General features: G+C 35.2%; 1 protein-coding gene across 1 annotated transcript; it reads left to right on the top strand.

Moving 5' to 3' along the window:
• The first annotated feature begins 195 nt into the window (after positions 1-195).
• On the top strand, positions 196-22,956 carry mRpS21 (mitochondrial ribosomal protein S21). The gene is made up of 3 exons (XM_089100232.1): positions 196-354; positions 17,498-17,564; positions 22,757-22,956. The coding sequence occupies exons 1-3, from the start codon at positions 257-259 to the stop codon at positions 22,868-22,870; spliced, it is 279 nt and encodes a 92-aa protein (XP_088956358.1). The 5' UTR covers positions 196-256; the 3' UTR covers positions 22,871-22,956.
• The last annotated feature ends 1,224 nt before the right edge of the window (positions 22,957-24,180 follow it).

Raw genomic sequence — 24,180 nt, 5'->3', positions numbered from 1 at the left:
ATTTGATGTGAACAGCTTTACGTTATTGCTGCACCTCTAATGTGTTAGCCGTTTTGCGTGAGAAAAAAAAACCGGATCTGTGTGAACCAAGGGTTACCCTTGGTTCACACAGATCCGGTTTTTTTTTAAGAGTAAAACCAAGAAAATATTCTTAGTACTAAGAACGACGAACGGTGAAAACGAACGCAGCTATTGTGAAGTTTAAACAGAAGCACTACTTTATTTTAGTTATAGCAAAGTATTTGAATAATTGACAATGCTAAAACCGCTGAATCCTCACAATATCAAATATATTGCTAGAACAGTTCTAGTCAAAGACAACAATGTTGATGATGCAATGAAAATAGTTAACAGGTAAGAATGAAATCATTAAGTCAATATTTGAGGTTTAGCCAAGCCTGGTAAAACCAGACATTACTAGCCTAGGCTATATTAAAAGAATTGACTAGGGCTAGGCTACTTACATCATTCCTAAAAGAGTAAATTTGCATTTGGCACTATAATTTAGCTAAGATGAAATTGTAAATGTGCATTTAATGCCTTTTTTATGCTCTTTCATAATACAATAATTGCTTCTGTTGCAAAGTGCATCTTGAGCCCTTAAAAGAACCCCAAAGATATATTATATGGATTATGAAAGAGCATAAAGAAGTGGTAAATTTCTACCAAATCATGTTATTGAATTATGCATAAAGTGAATATACCACTCGATGCCTTTTTTATGCTGATTACAAATATAATAATCATTTCTTTTGGAAATGAATTTCAGCCCCCCTCCCCTATAGCCTATATGCCAATTCAGGGTATATATTTATACATTAGGGGGGGGCAAATTTTGTAAGTAGGCTAAATTATGTGGGTAAATATCTACCAAATCATATTATTGAGTTAGGACTAAAGTGAATACAACATTCAATGCCTTTTTTTATGCTGATTACAAATATAATAAGCATTTCTATTTTAAATGAATTTCAGCCCCTCCCCTATATATGCCAATTCAGGGTTAGGTTAGGTTAGGTATATATTGGGGGGGGGGGCTGAAATTCATTTCCAATAGAAATGCTTATTATATTTGTAATCAGCATAAAATAAGGCATCAAATGGTGTATTCACTTTATTCCTAACTCAATAATATGATTTGGTAGGTATTTACCATTATATGGCCCACTGAAAGTTTACCTTGAACATTACAGATCCTTGGCAATTTTATCCATGGCCTCCACTTCACACCTCCTTAGTTCATATTTTAATGCTTTCTCCACTTTCTTTACATTCCTTTTGTTTTCATATTATCTCTCACTCAGATAATTCTTGTACAAGTCCTTTCTCCTTTCTATTAAACATAGAGCCTTTTCACTAATTAAATAAAAAAAAAGTTTTTTAAACTGAAAGTAAGGAGCGACATTAAAACTTAAAATGAACAGAAATTATTCCATATATGAAAGGGGCTGTCCCCTCCTCAACGCCTCGCTTTTTACGCTAAAGTTTGCCTCTGTCTCACAACTTTATTTTTTAGAACAATAAAAAAACTTTAGTATAAAGAGCGAGGTATTGAGTAGGGGACCGCCCCTTTCAAGTACGGAATAATTTCTGTTCGTTTTAAGTTTTAATATTGCTCCTTACTTTCATTTTAAAAAACTTGTTTTTTTATTTAATTTCTGATCGTTTTTTAGTTAATGCAGCTTTTATTTGCATCAAAATTTTACTTTTCTTTTGCTAAATGGATGTCTTTACAAATTAACTTACGTAACTAACTTCTATATTCGTATATTTTTCTTCTGGCAAAAAATACAAAGTTGCAGATTTTTGCAGATATGAGCTTGAAACCTATGTAATAGGGTTTTCTGATACACTGAATCTGACGGTGTTATTTTCATTAAAATTCTTTCACTTGTAAGGAATGTTTCCCCCCTCTTTAAAAAATTGGGTAAATTTTCTCAGGCTTGTAGCCTTTGATGAGTAATACTAAACTTAATAAAATTTATATATTTAGAATCAGCATTATAAACACATTCTTTTGATACATTTATTGACATCAAAATTTTTAAAAGTTTTGATTACTATTGAGCTGTATTGCTTGTTTTTTTATTGTTTTTTTTTTATTATATATATGTTATTACATATATGAGGGGGTTCTCCCCGTAGTCAATACCACGCTCTTTACATTAAAAGTTAAAAAAAATTTTGATTCACAAACCCCTGAATCACAAAGGCCGTTTAATTAGAATAGATAGCTCTTTTGAAAGCACTAAAAAAAAAACTGAAGCATAAAGAGCGAGGTATTGACTTGGGGGAGAACCCCCTCACATACATTATAATTTCTGTTCGTTTTAAGTTCTAATATTCCTTCTTACATTTCAGTTGAAAAAACTTGTTTTTTTTATTTAATTTCTGATCGTTTTTTAAATAATGCTTGGAAATCCGGCTCTCCCTTCATAGAAATGTCCCTTACCCCAAAGAAACATCCTCCACGGAAATATTCTCCAGATTAACCCCCTCCTCTAGCCCCCCCCCTCCAGAAAAAATCCTTCCTGAAAATGGTTGTGTACTTCCCAATAACCAATAAATAATGCTGGCAAGTCCGGTGCCCCCTTCATGGCAATTTCCCTTCCCCCATGAAAACTTCTTTCATGAACAGATCCTCCACCATAACCCCCTACCCACCCTTCCCACCCACTGCCATAAAAAAAACCTCCGGAAAACTTCTGTATGCTTCCCAATACCCAATACTATATGTTAACATTGGGTAAAGTTCATAACTTTTAGCCCTCCCTCTGGGAACTTCGGGGGATTAAGTCATCCTAAAAGACATATTTATCATATTTTAGACCATGCTGAACAAAATGGCTATCTCAAAATTTTGATCGGGTGACTTTGGGAAAAAAATAAGCGTGGGAGGGGGCCTAGTTGCCCTCTATTTTTTTTGGTCACTTAAAAAGGGCACTAGAACTTTTAATTTCCGTTCCAATGAGCCCTCCCATGATATTCTAGGACCACTGGGTCAATACAATCACCCCTGGGGAAAAAAAACAAACAAACAAACAAATAAACATGCATCTGTGATCTTTCTTCTGGCAAAAAATGTAAAATTCCACATTTTTGTAGATATGAGCTTGAAACCTCTACAGTAAGGGTCTCTGATACGCTAAATATGATGTTGTGCTTTTAACTAGGGTTATGAAACTTTTAGGAGGTTTTCCCCCCTTTTTTTGAAAATCAGGCAAATTTTCCCAAGCCTTTACCTTATGATGCGTAGCATTAACCTTGATGAAACTTATATATTTGAAATTAGCATTAAAATTCAATTCTTTTGGTGTATCTATTGGTATAAAAAACCCGTTTTCTAGAGTTTCAGTTAACATTGAGCCGGGTCGCTCCTTACTTACAGTTCGTTACCACGAACTGTTTGATATTCTTAGCTGCAGTTCTAGCTTTCTTCCCTAAGACAGTTTCTAAGAAACTAAGAAACTTTCCTGGAAAGTTTCTCTCAAATTCTTATCCTGGAGTCTACCAACATCACAACTTCCCAGAGGTAGTTACCCTTCTGATATTTCAGCTTTAAATTAACTCTTGACACTACTAGATGGTGATCTTTACTTTTAACATCAATAATGGCACTCCTCCTGTATACCTGGTTCCCTAATTGATACTTTCTAAATATTAGTTTCACTGTTCTGATAATACATCTTATCCCCCCACCCTAATGGTCTCAGATACAGCCCTAGGCTAAATGCAATACTAAAAGATAATAATAACACACTGAAATGTTTACTAAGCAGAGTGTTTCTTTTTACCAGAAACCTGTTTATGGTTAGTTAACTTTTTCCTCCCATTTTTTAAATAATATGTCCATTCAAATGATCTCACTTTTTTGCAACCCAATAATACTTTTGATAGGTTAAGAATACAACTAGCCATTAACAAGGAAATACAATGCATAAAGAAAAGAGATGAAAAACAAACTGAGATGCATACTTGTTAGTGCTATATCTTAGACTATATGGGCTTTGAGGGTGTGGTGCATTGTCAAAGTTATGAATATCTATCTTATTAAAAGACAATAATGATATATATATATATATATATATATATATATATATATATATATATATATATATATATATATATATATATATATATATACCCCCCAAAGAAGTTTCCATTTCCCATAAATATTTCCTTATGACATCCTCTCACCCCATTTGGGGATGATTTGCTTTTTGTTTGACCCTAGGCCAACAAGCAAATCTTTGACAATCTGTCACTCTTCATCTGCAGAATGTGTCTCAGCATGTCATCCTTTATCTCATTATAGCACTAGAAAGCAGAATTGAACCACAGTTTTTATTCAGCTTACTATTTGAGATATTGTCAGTTAGTCATGTAGGCTACCCAAAACAATCTGTAGGCAATTTCTCTGGAAAACATATATATAGATTGTGTGTGTGTGTGTGTGCGTGTGTGCATGTGTGTGTGTGTCACAACTACAGGAAAACTCATTTCCCAGTCCCCTTAATATTTTTCATAGATTGTTTGCTGACTGAAATTATAGATACATGAACATAAATATTTGGAATAAATGGCACTAAGGTGACTTAGCAGAAATCTTACCTAAGCTTTTTGGACAGGTGATAATTGTAATCAGATACCACAATGAAGACAACAAAGTGGTTTCTTTCTGAAACCATACTGTATTGATAGGGGACTTGAATCCACAATCAAATGGTAGGATCAGGGGACCAAGCTTCATTTAATGAAAATAAATATGATTTTTTCTTTTTTTAAAAAAACAACCTTAATTTCGCCCATCACAGATAAACTCTGTCTTGGCTTTACTCTACTTAGCCATGGTTCTCAAACTTGTTCATTTCTGCCAAGTTGATTTTAATTCAAAAAATTTAGATTATTTTTGATGGTCATGATGGTTATACATTTCAAGAGGCCTAATTCAAACAGAAATTAAAAGTTCTTGTATCCTTTTTATGTGACCAAACATATTATTGGGCAACTAGACCCCTTTCACCCTCCTTTACCCCCAAAAGACATCCAATAAAAATTTTGAGAGGGACATATTGTTCAGTATAGTTAAAAAAAAACTAACAATTATGCCTCTGCAGATGATATGAACCCCCCCCCCCCTCAGTTGCTGATGAAAGGTAAAATGCAATTTGCCTATTCTATACATATAGTATTTGTCATTAGGGAATGTGCTGAGATTTTTCGAGGGCGGTAGGTATTCAGCAGGGGGGCAGTTTTCAGTGGGGGGGGGGGATTTCCACATTTGGAGAAAAGTTTCCTGAGGATTTTTCCTGGGAAATTTTTACATGGGGAGGAATTGACCAGAATTTATATATTGAATTTGTTTTATTTGTCTTACTTTCTTTTTACCACTCAATTTTATATCTGGAGATGTTCCAGGATAACTGTCTAGGGGAGATTTTCCACAGGGTTGGAATTGTCTAGGGGTATTTTTCTTGGGGGAGGGGGTTTCCTGTGGTAGAAATTATCCATGGGGAATTTTCTACAGGAGAAATCCTCCATGGGGCAATTTCATGTGGTGGAGAATTTTCTATTGGAGGAAGGGGGCATGGGAAAAATTTCCCAGGGAGGTGGACAGAATTTCAGATACAACTTAAAAACAAGCAGAAATTAATAAATAAAAGTTTTTTTTTCAAATAAAAGATATAAGAAAGTTATAAGAATAAGAAAAGTTATAAGAAAGGTTTGAGGAGGGGACAGTCCCCTTCATATACAGAATGATTTCTGTTTTTTTTATATTTTAATAAGGCTCCTTGCTCTTAGTTGAAAAAATTACTTTTATATAATTGATTTTAAAAGCTTTTTCTACAAACCAAGAGAAATTACAATAAATAGCTGAGTGACACTCAAAACAAGCAAAAACCTGAATATAATTTGCACTTTACTGAAAAGCAAAATGACTATGAATTGTTAGTTTAATTTATATATACTGACATTTATCCCTTAAGGATTTGATAATTTTTTGTTTATTAGGCTAAAGTAAAAAAAAGTGAAAATATTTAAAACGTATTTTGTTTTCAGTAAAGTGCAAATTATGTTCTGGTCTTGAAAAGGCATGGGGCTTATTAGCCCTACTCACATTAATTTTTGCTTGTTTTGAGAACTCAGTTATTTATGGTAAATTCTCTATTTTACAAAACCTATTTTTGATTTAATTTTACAACTCCTGAGGTTGACCTGGAAGATAAAACGTAATATGATTCTCAAAAGATTATATCTACAGTCTTTGACAACCTGGATACACTTACACTCTTTGTGCTTATTTAAATGGTAAGAGTATAAGTAGTAGTAGTAGAAGCCCCAAAAGTTTCAACTTAATAGCCCCAGTTGTTCTCAATATATTGCTGAGGTTTTTTTTGGAAATGAAGGTTTTCATTTTTGTTGGAAATGATTTTACCCCCACCCCTATATATATATATATATATATATATATATACATATATATATATACCAATTCAGGGTATATATTTGCACAGTAGGGGGGGGGGGTAGGGGCAAATTTTATTTATGATGTAAATAGGAGGTACGTTTCAACTTTACTTTAACCCCTCTGCCTTAATACACAAATATGTAGCCCAAATTATATATAATCAATGAATTTTTAATAGCTTGACTCTTTTTTTTTTTTATCTAATAGCAAACAAGTAGGAGGAAGAAAAGAGTCACACTAGAGAAAGTTCATTGAGTATACAAAACTCAGGCTTTGTATTTATCCATTGGGTAAGGGTAGTGTAAAGTAATGCACCTTTAGGAACCTAAGTAATTTCAGCATGTTCTGAAGTAGTTTCAAGAATTTTATTGTGTTTCCTTATGAAGAGTTGAACCACTAATATTTACTGCATTAGATAGAGAATCAATTGGTATATGTTTTTTTTTATCTGGTTTCCGCCATATAAAATACCTTCATTGCAAGTTTTAAGGCTTCTGCTTGAATTCGTAGTTGGTTCATATTAGGAAATGCTTTGAAGTATTCGTAAAAAAAAATACATCAGCAAACAAACCCTCAGATTAGGATATGACTGTTTTCCTAATCAGATTAGAAAAAAACAAATAACATTCAACTCCCTATTCTGTCCTCCTTCCAAAGAGAACCATCACTACTATCACTATTACATCCCAGCCTCCTCCTTACTAATGGTTGTATCTCACACATTGGTTTGAAAAAGATTCATCCATTATTTCAAAATCAGTTGTGTTAGAGATGTAACCAAACACAATAGCAGGCTGTCATTCTGAATTCTAATATTTTTTTGGATGAGATGATCAGTCTTAGTAGTATATGACACTATGTAACTGACTGATGAAGATAGTAACAACTCAAATGAATTTTACTTATAGCCAAAGGGACAAATAGACAGGATCCCATGTAGAAATATGGTATTTTAACTAGGGGATTATGATCCTCAGTTCAGTAGAAAGAGGGATAGATGATATCTTGGCCTTGGTAAATTTGGTGTAGGAAAAGAAAACATTGATGATTATAGACTGCTGCAATTTTGTTGGTACAACAATCTAGTTATTCTCAATTCAGTATTTGGTCATAACATGGCCTAAAAACTGAAATGACACACACAAAATGGTAAGGTGGGCAAATTTATTGATTATTTTATAGTAAACTGACAACTGGCAGGATCAATATAAACACTAGTACATATAGGGGTGCTGTTATTGATGCTAAATGCTGAAATTTAGGAAGGGTATCCACATTTGAAGAAGCTATGACATTGGTAGACTCCAGGCTAAGAATTTAAGAAAAACTTTCTTGGAACAGTTGGATATTAATCTGACCTATAAAATGGACTAACAGGAGAGTCTGAAATTGGACAGTGTAGAAGGTGGATGGAAAAATGTGAAGAAAATAGTTTGTGAAGTTGCAGATGGTGTCTTGGACAGGAAAAGTAGAAATGCAGCTAGGAATATTAGGGAAATTACTTGTACTGTAGTTATAGTATAGAGGAGGAGGGGCTTGTACACCAAATATTTGATTGATTGATCATATGAAAATAAGAAGAAAGTAAAGAGAGTAGAAAAATATATAAGTTATGAATTAAGAAGGTGTGAAGTGATGGTCATAGATAAAATTGCTGAAGTTCCAGAAGATGCAGCCAGATGGCATAATAGTATAGGGCTATATTGGCATGTTAAATAATTGAGAGGGAACAATCACTCTGGACTTTTCCCATTCAGATTCACATTTGCCAATCTTGGGAGCTTGAGCTTGAATCAAACATGATTTGAGGGCAACAAGCCCATCCCATGCCCTTTTTAGCATCTGCTTCCCCTCAACACCCCAAAAACATCTGATCAAAATTTTGAAATGGTCATTTTATTCAACATATAGAAGGTTCCAATAACTATGTCCCTTGGGATGACATGAACCCCCCCCCCCCTGCAGCCCCTGGGACCAAAGCTGTAATAGTACTTTATATAAAAATAAGATTGCTAGAGTTAAGTAGTTAAGAAAATGGTGTTAGGTGCTGGTTTTGTATTGAATCAAGAATTAAGCAGGATTTTGTTGTATCCCCTTTTAAATGTATCATTTTGATGGACTTTGTCCTAAGCAATACAGCAAAATCTATGGGAGAGCTTGGAACCAAGTGGCAAAGTAAAATAGTGACTTCAATTGTGCTGATGATTTGAGCATCCTAGATGAAAATTTTTGAAAAGTTAATGAATTTTTTGGATGTTGTGAGAGCTTAGAGTACCAATTTAGAAAGCCTATCTTCAATACACTTGAAGATTAATGTTAAACTAATTTGCTTAAACTGGGAATATGTGAAAAATAAAAGAGGTTATGTTGGGTAATGAGTTTTTGTCTGTTTTTAGTAGTACATCAGATACAGACCTACCCACTTTTGAACCTGCACAAATCCACCTTCCACTGCAGACTATTGAGATTTATAGTCTAGACATCCTTAAGCAATTTAAGTTTGTTTTTAAACAACTTAAATTGCTAGATGTCAACAAATCATTTGGGCCAGATAAGTTATATCTATGTCTTCTGAAAGAAGCTGCTAAACCAATGCCAGGCCACTCACCCAATTATTCAAAATTTCCCTCTCTACCAAGGAAATGCCAATGGTTTTGGAAAAACAGCAGTTGTAACTCCCTTGTTCAAAAAGGAAAATAAAGCCAGCCCAGAAAATTGTCATCCCATTTGTATGGTACTATTGTCCAACCAACATGGATTTCAACCAGGAAAGTCAGTAGAAAAAATTTGCTCGAGATTTATGATGCAATGATAGACCTGATTGATCAGGGCTTACCTATGGATGTCCTGTTGCTTGATCTGGCCAAATCATTTGACAAAGTTCTACATCTGAACCTGAAAATAAAACTCATTTCCTGTGGAATTAAACTGGATCTGGTGGAATAAACATTCCTATGGAGATGTGAAGTTACTAGTGGTGTTCTGTTGGGTAGTGTCTTGGGACCTATCCTGTTCAATATCTATATAAATTATGTTTTTCAACTGGCTATGAATTGTCTCACTCTCTATGCTGACGATTCAGAGCTGTTTGGTACAGTCAACCATGAGTCACTACAAGCAGATCTCAGCCATATTCAAAACTTGTTTCAACATTGACAAATATAGTGTTAGGCATTTTGTCAAGTTCAACCCAAGTTCTTATTATACTATGGTCAATTCAGCTGTAAATAACATACAAGTGCTGCAAAGTGTGGATGAAGAAAGGAATCTTGATATTGTTGTCAACATCCAGTATGAATTCCGCCCAAACTGCAAGAATACTCTGTCAGAGGCAACGCTATGGCATTGCCTATAGTAAAGGCCATATAGCTCCATGCCAACCAGTTCCCCAAACACATCCAATCAAAATTTTGAGATTGTCATTTGGTTAAGCATAGTTGATTTCCAGATAGAAATTATGTTTTTGAGGAGGACACTTTCCCACAGCCCTCAGGGAAAGGGGTTGTAAGTTATGCCCTGGGGGCATAAAAGGTTTTTATAGAAAGCTTTGTCATGGAAACTTTAAAAAGGACTCATTGAATTGGAAATTCAAAGGGCTAGTGCCTTTTTTAATAGTTGAAAGTGATTGGAGGGCCACTAAGCCTCCTCTCATGCCCACCTTTTCCCCAAACACATCCAATCAAAATTTGGTGCTAGCTATTTTATTCAACGTAGTTGAAAATTCAGGAAATTAGGTCTATGAGGATAACCCCCCCCCCCCACAGCCCTCGGGGCATATAATTATATGCCCTGGGGGCATATAATTTTTTATTGAAAGTATTGTCTAGAAACTTCAGAAAGGACTCATTCAATTGGAAGTTTAAATGGTTAGTTCCCCTTTTAATAGTCGAAAGTGATTGGAAGGCAACTAACATCCATTCCACGCCCACCATTTCCCCAAACACATCCAATCAATATTTTGATATATCCATTTTGTTCAATGTAGTTGAAAGTTCTGGAATATATATGTTTGAGAAATATAATATGTATGGTTCTTATGGAAGGAATGCTTGTATAAACTTCAGAGAGGGCTCATTTGATTGGAAATTGAAAGTTCTAGTTCATTTTCTAAGCATCAAAGATATCAGAGGGTAACCAGCTCCCCCCCCAAACCCTTTTTTCCCAAATGCATCCGATAAAAATTTTAAGATAACTATTTTGTTAAAAATAGTTCAAAGATCATATAACAAAAATTCCGGTGTCGACACAACCCCCCAGGGCCCGGGGGCAGGCGTTGTAAGTTATGCCCTGGGGGCATATAAGGGTCTTATGGAAGGGATGCTCGTAATAACTTCAAAGAGGGCTCAATTGATTAGAAATTGAAAGTTCTAGTTCACTTTTTAAGAGTCAAAAGAGATTGGAGGGTACCTAGCCCCCCCTCCCCTCCACGCTCTTTTTTCCACAAACCCATCCAATAAAAACTTTGAGATAGCCATTTTTTTAAAAAAAATAGTTCAAAGACCATATAACAAACACTCAGGGGTCGACACAGCCCCCCAGGGTCTAAGGGCTGGCGTTATAAGTTATGCCCTGGGGGAATATATGGTTCTTATTGAAGGGATACTCGTAAAAACCTCAGAGAGTGCTCATTTGATGGGAAATTAAAATTTCTAGTTCAGTTTTTTAGAGTAAAAAGAGATTGGAGGGCCCCTCCCTCAAGCCCCTTTTTCCCCAGATGCATCCAATGACAATTTTGAGATAGTCATTAAGTTAAAAATTGCTCAAAAGTCAGATAACAAAAACTCAGGTATTGTCACATCCCTCCAGGGCCCGTGGGCAGGCATTGTAAGCTATGCCCTGGGGCATATATGGTTCTTATGAAAGGGATGCTCATATAAACTTCAGAGAGGGCTCATTTGATTGGAAATTGAAAGTTCGAGCTCACTTTTTAATAGTCAAAAGAGATGCAAGGGCAGCTAACCCTCCCCCCGCCCACGCCTTCTTTTTCCAAACCCATCTGATGAAAATTCTGATGTAGACATTTTTTTAAAAATAATTCAAAGGTTGGATAAGAAAAACTCCGGTGTCAATACAACCCCCCAGGGTCCAGGGGGAGGCGTTCTTAGTTTTCCCTAAGGACGTCTATGGTTCTTATGAAAGGGATGCTCATATAAACGTCATAGAGGGTTAATTTGATTGGAAATCGAAAATTCTAGTTCACTTTTTAAGAGTCAAGAGAGTTAAGGGCAACTAGCCCCCCCCCATGCTCTTTTTCCCCCAAACCCATCCGCTACAAATTTTGAGATAGCCATTTTTTGGAAATTGTTCAAAAATTAGATAACAAAAACTCCCCCGTGGCCCGGGGGATAGGCGTTTTAAGTGCTGTCCTGGGGGCGTATATGGTTTGTATGAAAGGGATGCTCGTGTAAGCTTACAAGAGGGCTCATTTGATTGGAAATTGAAAGTTCTAGTTCAATTTTTAAGAGTCAAAAGATATCCAAGTGCAACTAGCCCCCCCCCCCCCTCACTCATACACCCTTTTCCCCCAATCCCATTCAATAAAATTTTTATAATAGCCATTTCATTAAAAATAGTTCAAAGGTCAGATAAGAAAAATTCCTGTGTTGACGTAACCCCACAGGGCCCGGAAGCAGGTGTTATGAGTAATGCTCTAGGGCATATATAGTTCTTATGGAAGGGATGCTCATATAAACTTTGGAGAGGGCTCATTTGATTGGAAATTGAAAGTTCTTATTCACTTTTTAAGAGTCAAAAGAGATTGGAGGGCAACTAGCCCCCCTCCCCTCCACGCTTTAAATGCATCAGATAAAAATTTTGAGATAGACATTTTGTTAAAAAAAAGTTCAAAGTTCAGATAACAAAAAACTCCAGTGTCGACAAGCCCCCCCAGGGCCCAGGGGTAGGCGTTGTAAGTTATGCGCTGGGGCATATATGGTTGTTATGGAAGGGATGCTTGTATAAACTTCATAGAGGGCTCATTTGATTGGAAATTGAAAGTTGTAATTCGCTTTTTAAGAGTCAAGAGTGATTGGAGGGCAGCTAGCCTCCCCCCACACTCTATTTATTATTTTTTTCCCAAAGGCACTTCATATAGAAGGCGTCGTCATATAAACTTCAAAGGGGGCTCATTTGATTGGAAGTCGAGAGTTCTAGTGCTCTTTTGAAGAATCAAAAGTGATAGAAGGGCACCTGCCCCCCCCCAAGCCGCTTTTCCCCAAATACATCTGATAAAAAATTGAGGAAGCTATTTTGTTAAAAATAGTTCAAAGACCATATAAAAAAAACTCCTGTATGTATGGCCATTTCGTTAAAAATAGTTCAAAGGTCAGATAAGAAAAACTCCTGTGTTGACGCACCCCCCCCCCCCCCCCCCAGGGACCGGGGCAGGCGTTGTAAGCATTGCTCAGGGGGCATATATGGTTTTTATGGAAGGTATGCTCGTATAAACTTCGGAGAGGGCTCATATGATTGGAAATTGAAAGTTCTCGTTTACTTTTTAAGAGTCAAAAGTGATTGGAGGGGAGATAGCCTCCCCCACACTCTATTTATTTTTTTCCCAGAGGCACTTCATATAGAAGGCATCGCTGTATAAAATTCAAAGGGGGCTCATTTGATTGGAAATCCAGAGTCCTAGTGCCCTTTTTAAGAGTCAAAAGAGATCGGAGGGCAACTAGCCCCCCTCTCCACACCCTATTTTCCTCAAACCCATTCGATAAGAACTTTGAGAGAGCCATTTTTTCAAAATAGTTCAAAGGTCAGATAACAAAACGCCAGTGTCAACACAACCCCCCAGGACGGGGGGGGGGGCAGGCATTGTAAGCTATGTCCTGGGGCCCTATTTGGTTCTTATGAAGGGGATGTTTGTATAAACTTCTGAGAGGGTTAATTTGAATGGGAATTAAAAGTTGTAGGCTAGTTCACTTTCTCAGAGTGAAAAAAGATCAAAGGGCAACTAGCCCCTCTTGCCCTCCACGCCTTTGGGTTCATTGGATGGATAAACCCATCCGATAAAAATTTGAGGTGACTGTTTTGATAAAAATATTTCAACCATCAGATAGTAAAACTCTGGAGTCAACACAACCCCCCAGGGCCCAGGGACAGGCGTAGTAAGTTATACTCTGGGGATATATATGGTTCTTATTTAAAGGATGCTCATATAAACTTCAGAGGGGACTCATTTGATTGTAAATAGAAATTTCTAGTTCACTTTCAAAGAGTCAAAAGAGACAGAAGGTTAATTAGTCCCCCCCCCTATGCCCTTTTTCCCCAAACACATCTGATAAAATTTTAAGATAGCCATTTTGTTAAAAATAGTTCAACCATCAGATAATAAAAACTCTGAGGTGGACACAAACCCATTTTTTCACTTTGATATTGTTACTTTGATACCAGTTTTGATACTCTGATGAAGATTTGATTTTTATAAAAAAAAAGTTTGATTTTGAAATAAGAAATTTTTAAAAACTTGGAACTTTTTGTAATCAAAAACAAATTTAATTAAAAACAACTTTCCGAAAAATAAGTTTTTCAAAGAAAAGTAAAGGCCGTTTTAAACTTAAGCTCAGCAGATACAAATACCTGTCAAAATTCAAACTCAAAACGACCAGAAATAACTATTAAAGAATAAATGAAATCCAAAACAAAGAAAAATTAAATAAACAGTCATAGCAAAAAACATACAACAAGTAATAATATAAGTGAATAAATAGATCTTAAAGCGATTAATGCTTAGATTGAAATTGAAAATTAAGCTTAAAATGAACAAAAATACTTTCCTATTGAAGTATAAATTAAGCTTAAAACAAACAGAAGTTAAATAAACAATCAATGCAAACAAACATACAATAGGTATTAATATAAATTAATAAATAAATCTTAAAACAAGTGAAACTTAAATTGAATATGCAAATCAAGTTTGACACAAACAAAAATCACTACAAACAAGAGTTTGGGTATCACTTCCTTCTCTCACTTTAAAAGTCTAAAAACTACTGCGTCATTGGCACTTAACTGAAAACTATATGCCTCTTGAACAGTCTTGGAAAGTATAAACAACATCAAATTGAATATTTGATGTATAAATGATATTAATTGTTGAAACATCCATCAGTTCAAGAATTTATTTCACTGTAATTTTATTTTTATTTTCAATGCTGTAAGAACTGGGAAAGAAAATGTTTGTACTAAAACCCATTTTCAGTTAAGCACCAATGACGCAACAAGCTTGTGTTATGTATTTCCAGTAAGGAATGAGGCAGTATCCAAACACTTGTTTGTAGTGAAACTATATTTGTCTTGAACAACTTTAAAAAGATCTAACAAATTAAACTGAATATTTGATGGATAATTATATTAATTGCTGAAAGTTCATCAGTTCAAAATGTTACTATAATTTTAATGTTTATTTTCAATATTAAGTACAAAATAAAATATTTGTCAAAAAATTGGTTTTCAGTAAAGTGCCAATGACGCAGTAGGTTTTAGACTTTTACAGTGAGAGAAGGTCATACCCAAACTCTTGTTTGTAGGGATTTTGTTTCTATTCAAGCTTGATTTGCATATTCAATTTAAATTAGACCTGTTCTAAGATATATTTAATAATTTACATTAATATTTAATTTACGTCTATTCACATTTATTGTTTATTTAATTTCTGTTCCTTTTAAGTTTCATTTATACTTCAATAGGAATTTTTTTTTCGTTTCAAGCTTGATTTTCATATTAAATCTAAGCATTATTCGCTTTAAGATCTATTTATTCATTTATATTATTACTTGTTGTATTTTTTTTGCTATAATTTTTTATTTAATTTTTGTTCGTTTTGGGTTTCATTTATTCTTTAATAGTAATTTCTGGTCGTTTTGAGTTTGAATTTTAACAGGTATTTGTATCTGCTGAGCTTAAGTTTAAAATGGCCTTTACTTTTCTTTGAAAAACTTACTTTTCTGAATGTTGTTTTTAATTAATCTTATACATACTCTGTCCTTGGCTTTAGAATAGCACTATTTCCAATAGATCTCCCTATGTTTTCGTGGAGTTGTACAAAGCAATTGTTAGACCAGTGCTGGACTTTGGAATGTGCATAGTGTCACCAGTGTACAGGGTTAACTTGCGTCTTGTGGAGCAAAGGAGAGTTACTAAGGTAGTAACAAAGGTGAAAGACAAGTCTTATGGTGCAAACTCTGTCCTCCGCCTCTAGAAGAGAATTATTTTCAGTAGATCTCCTGTCTCCTACAAAGTTATAAAGTTATACAAAGTTATGAAGCTACACAAGGCCCTTATCAGGCCAGTGCTTCTCTTTGGAATGTGCATCTCTTTGGAATGTACAGCTGGTATTCTTATGATCTCTAAGCTAACCTCATAACCCCCCCCCCCCCCAATACACTTAATAACTTCGCAAAATATTGGCACTGATAAAGGGGACATTCTAAAGAGCTGGTAAATCCATCAGTCCAAATTCAACACTGTCAACAGTTTTTCTCCTACTATGCAATCAATAATTGGAACAGTCAATCAGATTCAACAGTCTCAGTTCCCAATGATGAAGCTTTCTAGAAGGTACTTGATGTTGGAGTAGAATGGTATTCCCTGGAAGTACCAGGGGGATGTATCTGATGTTTGATCAACCACATCATTAAATATGGAGCAATCGTCTGATCAAGATGGATCCTAATTTGCTCTAGAGTGCAAATTGAGGTCATGAGAGTATTAATCAAGTGGATAGCTTGACTAACCCAGGTAGAATTATTAGTTAAGATGGTGGATGCACTGAAGATGTTAAAAGCAGAATAGCCAAGGCACAGGGTGTTTTTCACAGTTGGAAAAGTTTGGAAGAATAAGAAGATTAGCCTCTAAACCAATATCAGAATAGTTAAAAGCTACATTGATGACAAAGGTAATGTATGGCTCCGAAACGTTTGTGCTCCTAAAGACAGGGAAGAATTTATTATATATTTTCTAGGGGAACTGTATACAGTTTTTTTTTTTTTTTTTTTTTTTTTTTTTTACCTGTATAAATGATCATATTTCAAACAGTACACTGTATGAAAAATGTGATCCTGCTTTCTTGGGCTACAATGAGCAAAAGGTTGAGATAGCTTGGATAGAATATGCTGATGAAGGATGACAAATTTATAAAGATCATGCTTGTTGGCCAACCATCTAGGGCCAAATGAAAAGTGGGTCGTCTCTGAATGGGGTGGGAGGATGTCGTAATGAAGGATTTAAGGGAAGTTGGAACTTCCTGGGAGGGGGCAAAGTGAGAAATATCAAATAGATTGAGATGGAGGAGGAACATGCATGGTCTTTTTGGTCTCAGATGGCTTGGTGCTGCAGTAAGTTATTAATGGTATTAATATTATCTTTGATCAGATTTATTAAAAAAAAAGCATGTCTTTAGAATATTGGTTTCATCAAAATAAAATACATTTGCCATCAGCAAAGAATTACTATTTGAAATATTAGACTTATCCAGTCGGATGGAAAAAAAAAGTGGAGAGTTCTTTTTTAAGTTTGTTCTCAACATGAACTGCCATATCATCAACTTGCTGCTGTGCTTTGCTGCATCCTAGGGGCAGTATTTTTAAAGTTTGGGATACCGTATATCAGGATACATTGCTTTTGACCTAGATCCCTTTATGTAAGATATTTCTACAATACTATAGTTTTCATGCTTTTTGCAATTAATTGTGCAAAAACTATTATCAGTTGCAGTTTCTTATTATAAATATATAATTTTTGCCTTAAGTTCCTGCTATGAATAAGTTGCATCAGTCTTAACATTAGTCTTGCCAGTCTTGAAATAGTCTTCCAGGGCTGGATAATAATGTCAAGACTGATGCAACTTAATTATTGTTGTAATTTCAGGCAAAAATTGTATATTTCTTAGCTCCCAGGCTGCATCAATACTAATAATCAATGTTTGTTTCCATATTTTCTTGTCCAGTCAAATTTAATGAAACTTTAACATGTTGTTATTTTAATCTAAATTATTGTTACACACTTTTAACATGCTCTTTTATTATTCAGAATAATGGGATCTGAAGGCTTGTTAGATCAATTCAGAAGAACACAAAGATATGAGAAGCCTTTTCAGGTGAGACCTCTGATTGTTCTAAAACTTTTAATTTTGCTACTATTATAATTATTAGTCTGTTTTTGAATGCAGCTTTTCTATTCCACATTTTTCTTCCTTCCATAAGAAACGCTCTTGTATTGTTACTTCTAAAACTGCCAATGCGTGTACTTTTGCTATTAAAATATCAGAATGCATTTCAGAAAGGGATATTCAACTATGCAAATTTAAAGTCTACGGGATTTCTTGTGTATATGGTACTGAAGCCATCCTAACCCCCATCCTGTGGACACCTTTCAGCATAGATGTGTTTTAGTCAACCATTTTATTGAAAGGACCTTTTCATGTTCTGTTTTGTTGTAATTTTTAATATCTTTAAATAACTGTGTGTCTAGATCATTTATAAAAACAGTTCTGTTTTGTTGACTTTAAAAAAAAAATTTTATGTCTTTTTATAAAATAATTTTTACTTTGTCTTCTACGTAGCAAGATATACAGACCACCATGAAGGTACTTTCATCTCATAGGGGTTGAATAAGGACCAGCTATTCTGACTGGTATGGGAACCCTAAAACTAATAGATTATCTTGTTCTTTAAGATGTTGAGAGTTTGGTTATAGATTTTAAATTCTGTTTGACAGGGGAAAAAGTGCTCACTAACAGACTAAAAGTTTTCTTAGATTTTTGCACCCTAGTAATATTGCTTTAAAAATTTGGAACTATTTATAGAGGATAGAGGTTCAAGCAAAATGCACTCTATATTTCCATCAGAAGCAGGTGATACTTGTCTGCTTTGTTTCCTCACATTTACAGATTGAAAATCCTTGAACGATTTTGGTTCAAATAAGTTGTAAAATACTCACCAAATTAGTTTACAGCTTGGATTTACCTTGTTTTGTGCTTTGTCGGGGTTTGAACTTTTTTTGCACTCCACCACCAAAGTTCTGCAACTTACACTTGGATTCTTTACACACTGAATCAGGACTTAGCTCATTTTTGTACCTTTTTTAGACATGATTTGTTTTCAATCTAAATTAGGGCTCTGCTAGTTCTGCACCAGACCAGAACTACCTGATCAAAGTTTTGAACTAGCCATTTCTTTGAAAATAGTCAAAGGTTCAATTAACATGCCTCTAGGGACTGCATAGCCCCCACAGGGACTGGGGTAAGGGCTATAAATAATGCAAATTATGGATTGTTTACAGATACGTTTTATAAAGGAAAAGGTGGTCTTTTATGATGTTTGGTTAGGAATTAATTTGAAACTTTTAGAGGTTTGTGTAAAAATGATTACACATTTGTTTATGTTCGGGGGAGGGCTGTAGAGGGCCTAAAATGGGTTAAAAAGCTTTTTTGTCGGTTGCAAGCAAGTAGGCTAGTTGTCCAAAACTAGCCTAAAATTTTTGAAAAGAAAATGCCCAAAACTTTTTTCCATAGTCATTCGTATGGAAGGGTGATTGCAGGAAGGTGGAATTTGAGAGTTTTAGTACTCTTCTTGAGGGTTAAAAGTGATAGGAGAGTAACAAACCTCCCTCCCATGCCCTTTTGTTCTATTTGACCCCTGCCTTAGATCCTTGTGATATTTGGATCAACATTTGGAGATCGTCATTTTGTACAAAAACATCGACAGGTCTAATTATTATGACTTTGTCGTTGGCTGTCACCCCCCATAGTCTGAGGAGCTAGTGGCCCTTAGCTAATTAAAGCACTCAATGCTTCCAGATAATTCTTTTTGTGGAAAAGGCAGTCGTGGTTGGTTTTGGATGTTCAATCAGCTAGCTGCTTTTAGGAATCGTTTGCTAGGCAAAGGTTTCTTGAGTTCTCTAGGGTTGTGCTCTGGAAACAATGCACATACCTGAGTAAATCAATAGGCACTGTTTAAATCTGTGTAAAACGGTGTAAATCAGCTGGGGGGCTGAACCGAAACTCTCAGAGAGTGTTGGGCGATCAAGTGAATCTCAAATTTTGACTTGGGGAAGAGGGAGAGGTAGTTCGCCAGACACTTATTTTGTCCAGGTCATATAAACCGCATATCTGTAATGTCTCGGGGGTGTTAATTGGGACAGAAGGGTGGGCTAAAAAAAATTTTCTTTTCATTTCATCCATTTAAACATTTGTGTACCATAGGCTGGTATGTGTTCACAGTTAAGCATTGACGTAAATCAAAAGATATTATGTTTTGCCATGCGATTAAAACAGTTTATCTGCAATATCTTGGGAGTGGCTTTTGGGTTCTAATTGAAACTCTCAGAGTGTGCTGGAGGCGGGGGGGGGAGGGATTAAGAAAACCTCGAATCCAGAATTAAGAGGAGGGGTAGAGGGGAATGTTCTGAAGTTTTTAGACTATGAGCCCCTGTTTGACTAGGATCTATTTCCGTTGGCGTAACAATATAGACGGACCATAAATTAAGCATAATTTAAGCCCTGGGGGCTCTGGGGGGAGTGTCCTTCTCAAAGGCATAATTTCTAGAAATTTCAACTATGTTGAACAAAATGGCTATCTCAAAATTTTGATTGGATTTGTTTGGGAAAATGGTGGGCCTGAAAGGGGTGTTAGTTATCTTCCAATCACTTTCGGCTATTAAAAAGGGCACAAGCCTTTCCAATTTCCAATGGGATGAGCCCTTTTCGAACTTTCTACGATAACTCTTTCGATACGAAGTGCCCTTGCCAAAAATAAATAAATAAATAATACATTGTGCCAACGTCATTCTTTACTTAGGCAGCGCTATTGCGCTGCCTATGATAGTAAATTTTTCATCTGATAGTGCTAAACTGCAAACGAAATATTTCACTTCATTCTAGTAGAGGGAGCTCTGTATTTTTTAGGTAGGGTGCAACGACAATAGCTTGCTTTATCACTGAATCTCTTGAGACCTTTTGCGAATTTTGTAGATTTATGGAGAACCCGATCTAAAATAACATGCTTAGCACCTACAAAAATTACCTATTAAAAACTTTAAAATTTAGTAAATCGAAATATAAAAGTCGATATAAGTAATGCTAACAACTAGTGTCAACCCTTAGAAAAAATAGCCAGTTTAGATGGCATAAAAATGTGCGTGTAGGAATGAAATGCAGCCATTTCAGAAAAATAATATGAACGCTTAGTTCATATGTTCTCTACAGTTTTAAGTACGGCGTGATCAATATTAGAGTCTTAGGTGGCTAAGCTAAAAGTAATGCGTTATGTAACTTTTTTTTCCGGCCCCTGTTTGGAAGGTATGATTGTAGAAACTAAAGAAGAGGCTCTTTAGGAGGGTTGAAAATAATTGGAGATCAACAAGTTCCCCTCTCGTGTCGGTTTTACCCTTGGCCCCTCCACTCAGCACCTCATGGAATCATACCAAAACTTGAGATTTTCATTCTCCCTATTGTGATACAGCGCAAATGAACAATAAGAAAATGATTGATGTGGCTTTACAAAATTTGTTTTATTTGTTTCAGTCACGTCAATTTGGGCAATCCCCCCGGGATTTCTACCCTAACCCCCCCCCCCCCCGCCCTAGATTTTGCAAAATGACTGTATTCGTTATACCTTTTCGTAATACCGTTTTTCTGGTACTTTCATTAAGAAAATTGAATAAACAAAAAATTGCCCCTTCCCCTAGATTCCAAAAATACATTTTTGCCCATTCTCCTGATATCTGTGAATTAACGCAGTAATCTTTTTTTTTTAAATAGTATCATACGTTTAGGATAACCAACTGTAAGTAAGAACGATTCAAGGTAATAGTAACCGAAACAAAAAAAAAGAAGATAACATTATTTGCGTCAAAGAGTCGACTTTTGTGGTAGATTCCAAATATGTAAAATTCATTAAGTTGAAACGTGCCCAAAATTAATGAGCTTGAGAAAATTTGCTAAAATTTAGAAAAAAAGGGAAACATCCAAAAAAGGTGACGTTTTTTGGTTCATTTACACCATCTTGGTTTAATTACACCATCAAATTCAGTTTATCAGAATAATCAATGGAGAGGTTCCAAATCCCTACCAACTAAATTATGTAATTTTCCAAGAAGGACAGTTGGAGACGCAATCTTTTTTCCAGGGTTAATCGTATCGAAATAGTGGTCATAGAATATGGGGAGAGGGGTTACCCAAATTGAAATGAGAAGTTCTGGTGCCCTATTTCTGTACCAAAAGAGATGGTGTCACAGAAAAGTAGAATTTTGTGTTGTGTGAGACAAAAAAAAATTTGGTCCCAAAAAGGCCACAATTCTATGGCAGAAATTCCGAGATTTCCAGTCAGTTTAAGACAAAGATGCATGCTAATTATGTGAAAAATAAATAGAATTTTTGAAAATCATAGCAGTTTTTAAACTTTGGAAGGGATTCCGTGTTAAGGCCCCCCGCATAGATGTTTAGGAGGAAATGAGCATACAGAGTTTTTCGAGGTGGGTGATCTCTTTTGGGGGGATGTGGGGGTACTACTCTGCTTAAAAACAAAGAATAAGTGAATTCTAAGGAACATTTGAGATACTATAGGAAAAAGTGTAAACATGTCAAGGTTTCGAGAGGGTTAAGGGGGATCCAAAGGTCTCCTCTCACTTACTTGTCTGGTGTGAACCATCACTGTGTCAAGCGTTTAAATTTTATTTCAAACTTTATTGTACCTTTTCAAACGAAACTAAGAGTGTAATTTATATTTTCTGGAACTAGCAAAGCAATTTCTAATCTAGATTCGGGTACAGTTTTCACTCACACTTATATTTTCTCTAATCTATTAGCAAAAAAAGTATTGAACAAAACAATTTTAGCTGACGAATCTGTAAAGTTAAAAAAGGACAAAACTCCCATCAGATCCCAATCCGAGCCTTAATGTGATCTGGGCTTAGGTATTCCCCCCCCCCTCCCCATTGTTTCCATTTGCTCCCATACAATTTTTTCGTGCTGAAAATGTTACTCCGAGCTGTATAGTATAATATAATGAGAAAAACAATGCGTCTGTTTTGTTGCTAACTATTTTTAATCTTCTGCTGTTGGTTGATTCAACCATCAGAATTCTGGCCACTCAACCATCAGAATGAAACAGTAAATGTGTGTGCTTCCGATCAAAATTCAAGGGGGGGGGGGGCTGATTCTCCAAAAATTTTGCTTTCCTTGTGTTATCGATTTTCTTTTCGTTTTTCTTTTCTCTTTTTTCAGTGTCTAAATGCTTCGAGAGTGAATATTAACTTGATTGACGACAATTCTTATATTTTTATTTCTAGACCCGAAGGCGAATAAACCATGAGCGATGCAAAGCTATATACAATGAAGACATGTCAAGAAAAATCCAGTTTTTAATGAAGGTTAATAGAGTTGACCCTTATCCTGGGTGTTAGAAATAGTGTCAGATATTCTTATTTTAAATGTCATTTCCTTGTATTCTTCTAGTTCGCTTTCGTTAATAAAGGAAACATAAGTTCAAGTGCAATGTTTGGAGACTAGACTTCGAACAAAACTAGCTTTCAAGGGATCTGCGCTCTGTGTTATTAAGTGGGGGCTAAGAGTTTGCTCATAATTAAATAGAAGAGTGAACAAAGGTTGGGTGTATCAACAAGATTTGTTTGAGAATACTCTTAAGAGAATCAGATAAGGGTAAAAATTCTTGAAAATAGTTGAAAGGAAACAAATTGCCTGTAATCAATGCAACTAGGTAGTAGAAAGATGTAATTAAGCGTATCAAACCTTTGCGAAGAAATCGTCAAACTAAAGGTCCAGTTCTTATCCAGCATACATGGTTTTCAGGTCCGGTCAGTGCCTTCCAGTACAGAAAAAGCTACACATCCTCGCTAGACCGCTGTGATTACTGCTAAGTTTTATCGGCATAGGTAATTTCCGATGACACTGGAATAATACATCAAAATTCTTCCCTCTTGTATAAATAAAACAACATAGACAGCTGTTTGGGCACATCAGAAAGTTTAAAACAAAGGCTTATGGTTAAACTCCCTAAATCCATTGTAATGTTAATTTTCCTATGCTATGAAAAGAGATCTAGCTCTCTGACCCGGCATGTCAGCAAATCAAATTTTTCCACAGGGGATCTTTGAAGAAGGATCTAAAATTTGGCCGTTTCTTTTTTTATGATTTAATTATCAAGAAATAGAAAAAAAATTCTAAAGTGAAACTTTGTAGCTTTTTTTGAAAAAGGTCTGGAGCGTAAAAAAAAGGAAAATTTGAAAAATTGAAAGTACCATAAATTAAAAAAAAATCTTTTAAAATTAATTGGCACATTTGAAAATTCTATTTTTTTTAAATTTATTCCTCCACAATTGTTTTTACGTTTTCACAATTTAGACTCTTGTAGGGCTTGTATAAAAGCGACGAAGTCGAAATTGACTTCAAGTTGTTGCTCCTTTTTTATTTAGTATATTCCAAGCTTTTTATTCCGAGTCGTTATTTTTATATCTATTTATTAAAAAAATTAAATTTTTACATTATTTCTACAGTTCTAAAAAAACCCACTAAAAACCCCCTGGATGGAAAAAAAACCAAGGCAAAGACGGGTCAGAAAAATTTTTAATTAGAGTTTGACTGCTGAGAGGATCGCATGAGAATGACTAGGAGAAAAAAGATCAACAAAGGATGGCTTAATCTAAAACATGTGCGGTAAGTACATAAATTATACGTAATTTATTGTATAAAATAC

The sequence above is a fragment of the Artemia sp. Qi Xiang Cuo genome, chromosome 14 (genome assembly GCF_049724085.1).
Source record: "Artemia sp. Qi Xiang Cuo chromosome 14, ASM4972408v1, whole genome shotgun sequence".
Lineage (NCBI taxonomy): Eukaryota > Metazoa > Arthropoda > Branchiopoda > Anostraca > Artemiidae > Artemia > Artemia sp. Qi Xiang Cuo.
Note: the sequence above shows the minus strand (reverse complement) of the source record. Positions and strands in the feature narration are given on the sequence as shown.

Coding starts and splice junctions, on each gene's coding strand:
- mRpS21 (XM_089100232.1), top strand. CDS start 257: ATGCTAAAACCGCTGAATCCTCACAATATCAAATATATTGCTAGAACA. Junction 355..17,497: donor GCAATGAAAATAGTTAACAG/GTAAGAATGAAA, acceptor TTTATTATTCAG/AATAATGGGATCTGAAGGCT. Junction 17,565..22,756: donor GATATGAGAAGCCTTTTCAG/GTGAGACCTCTG, acceptor TTTTATTTCTAG/ACCCGAAGGCGAATAAACCA.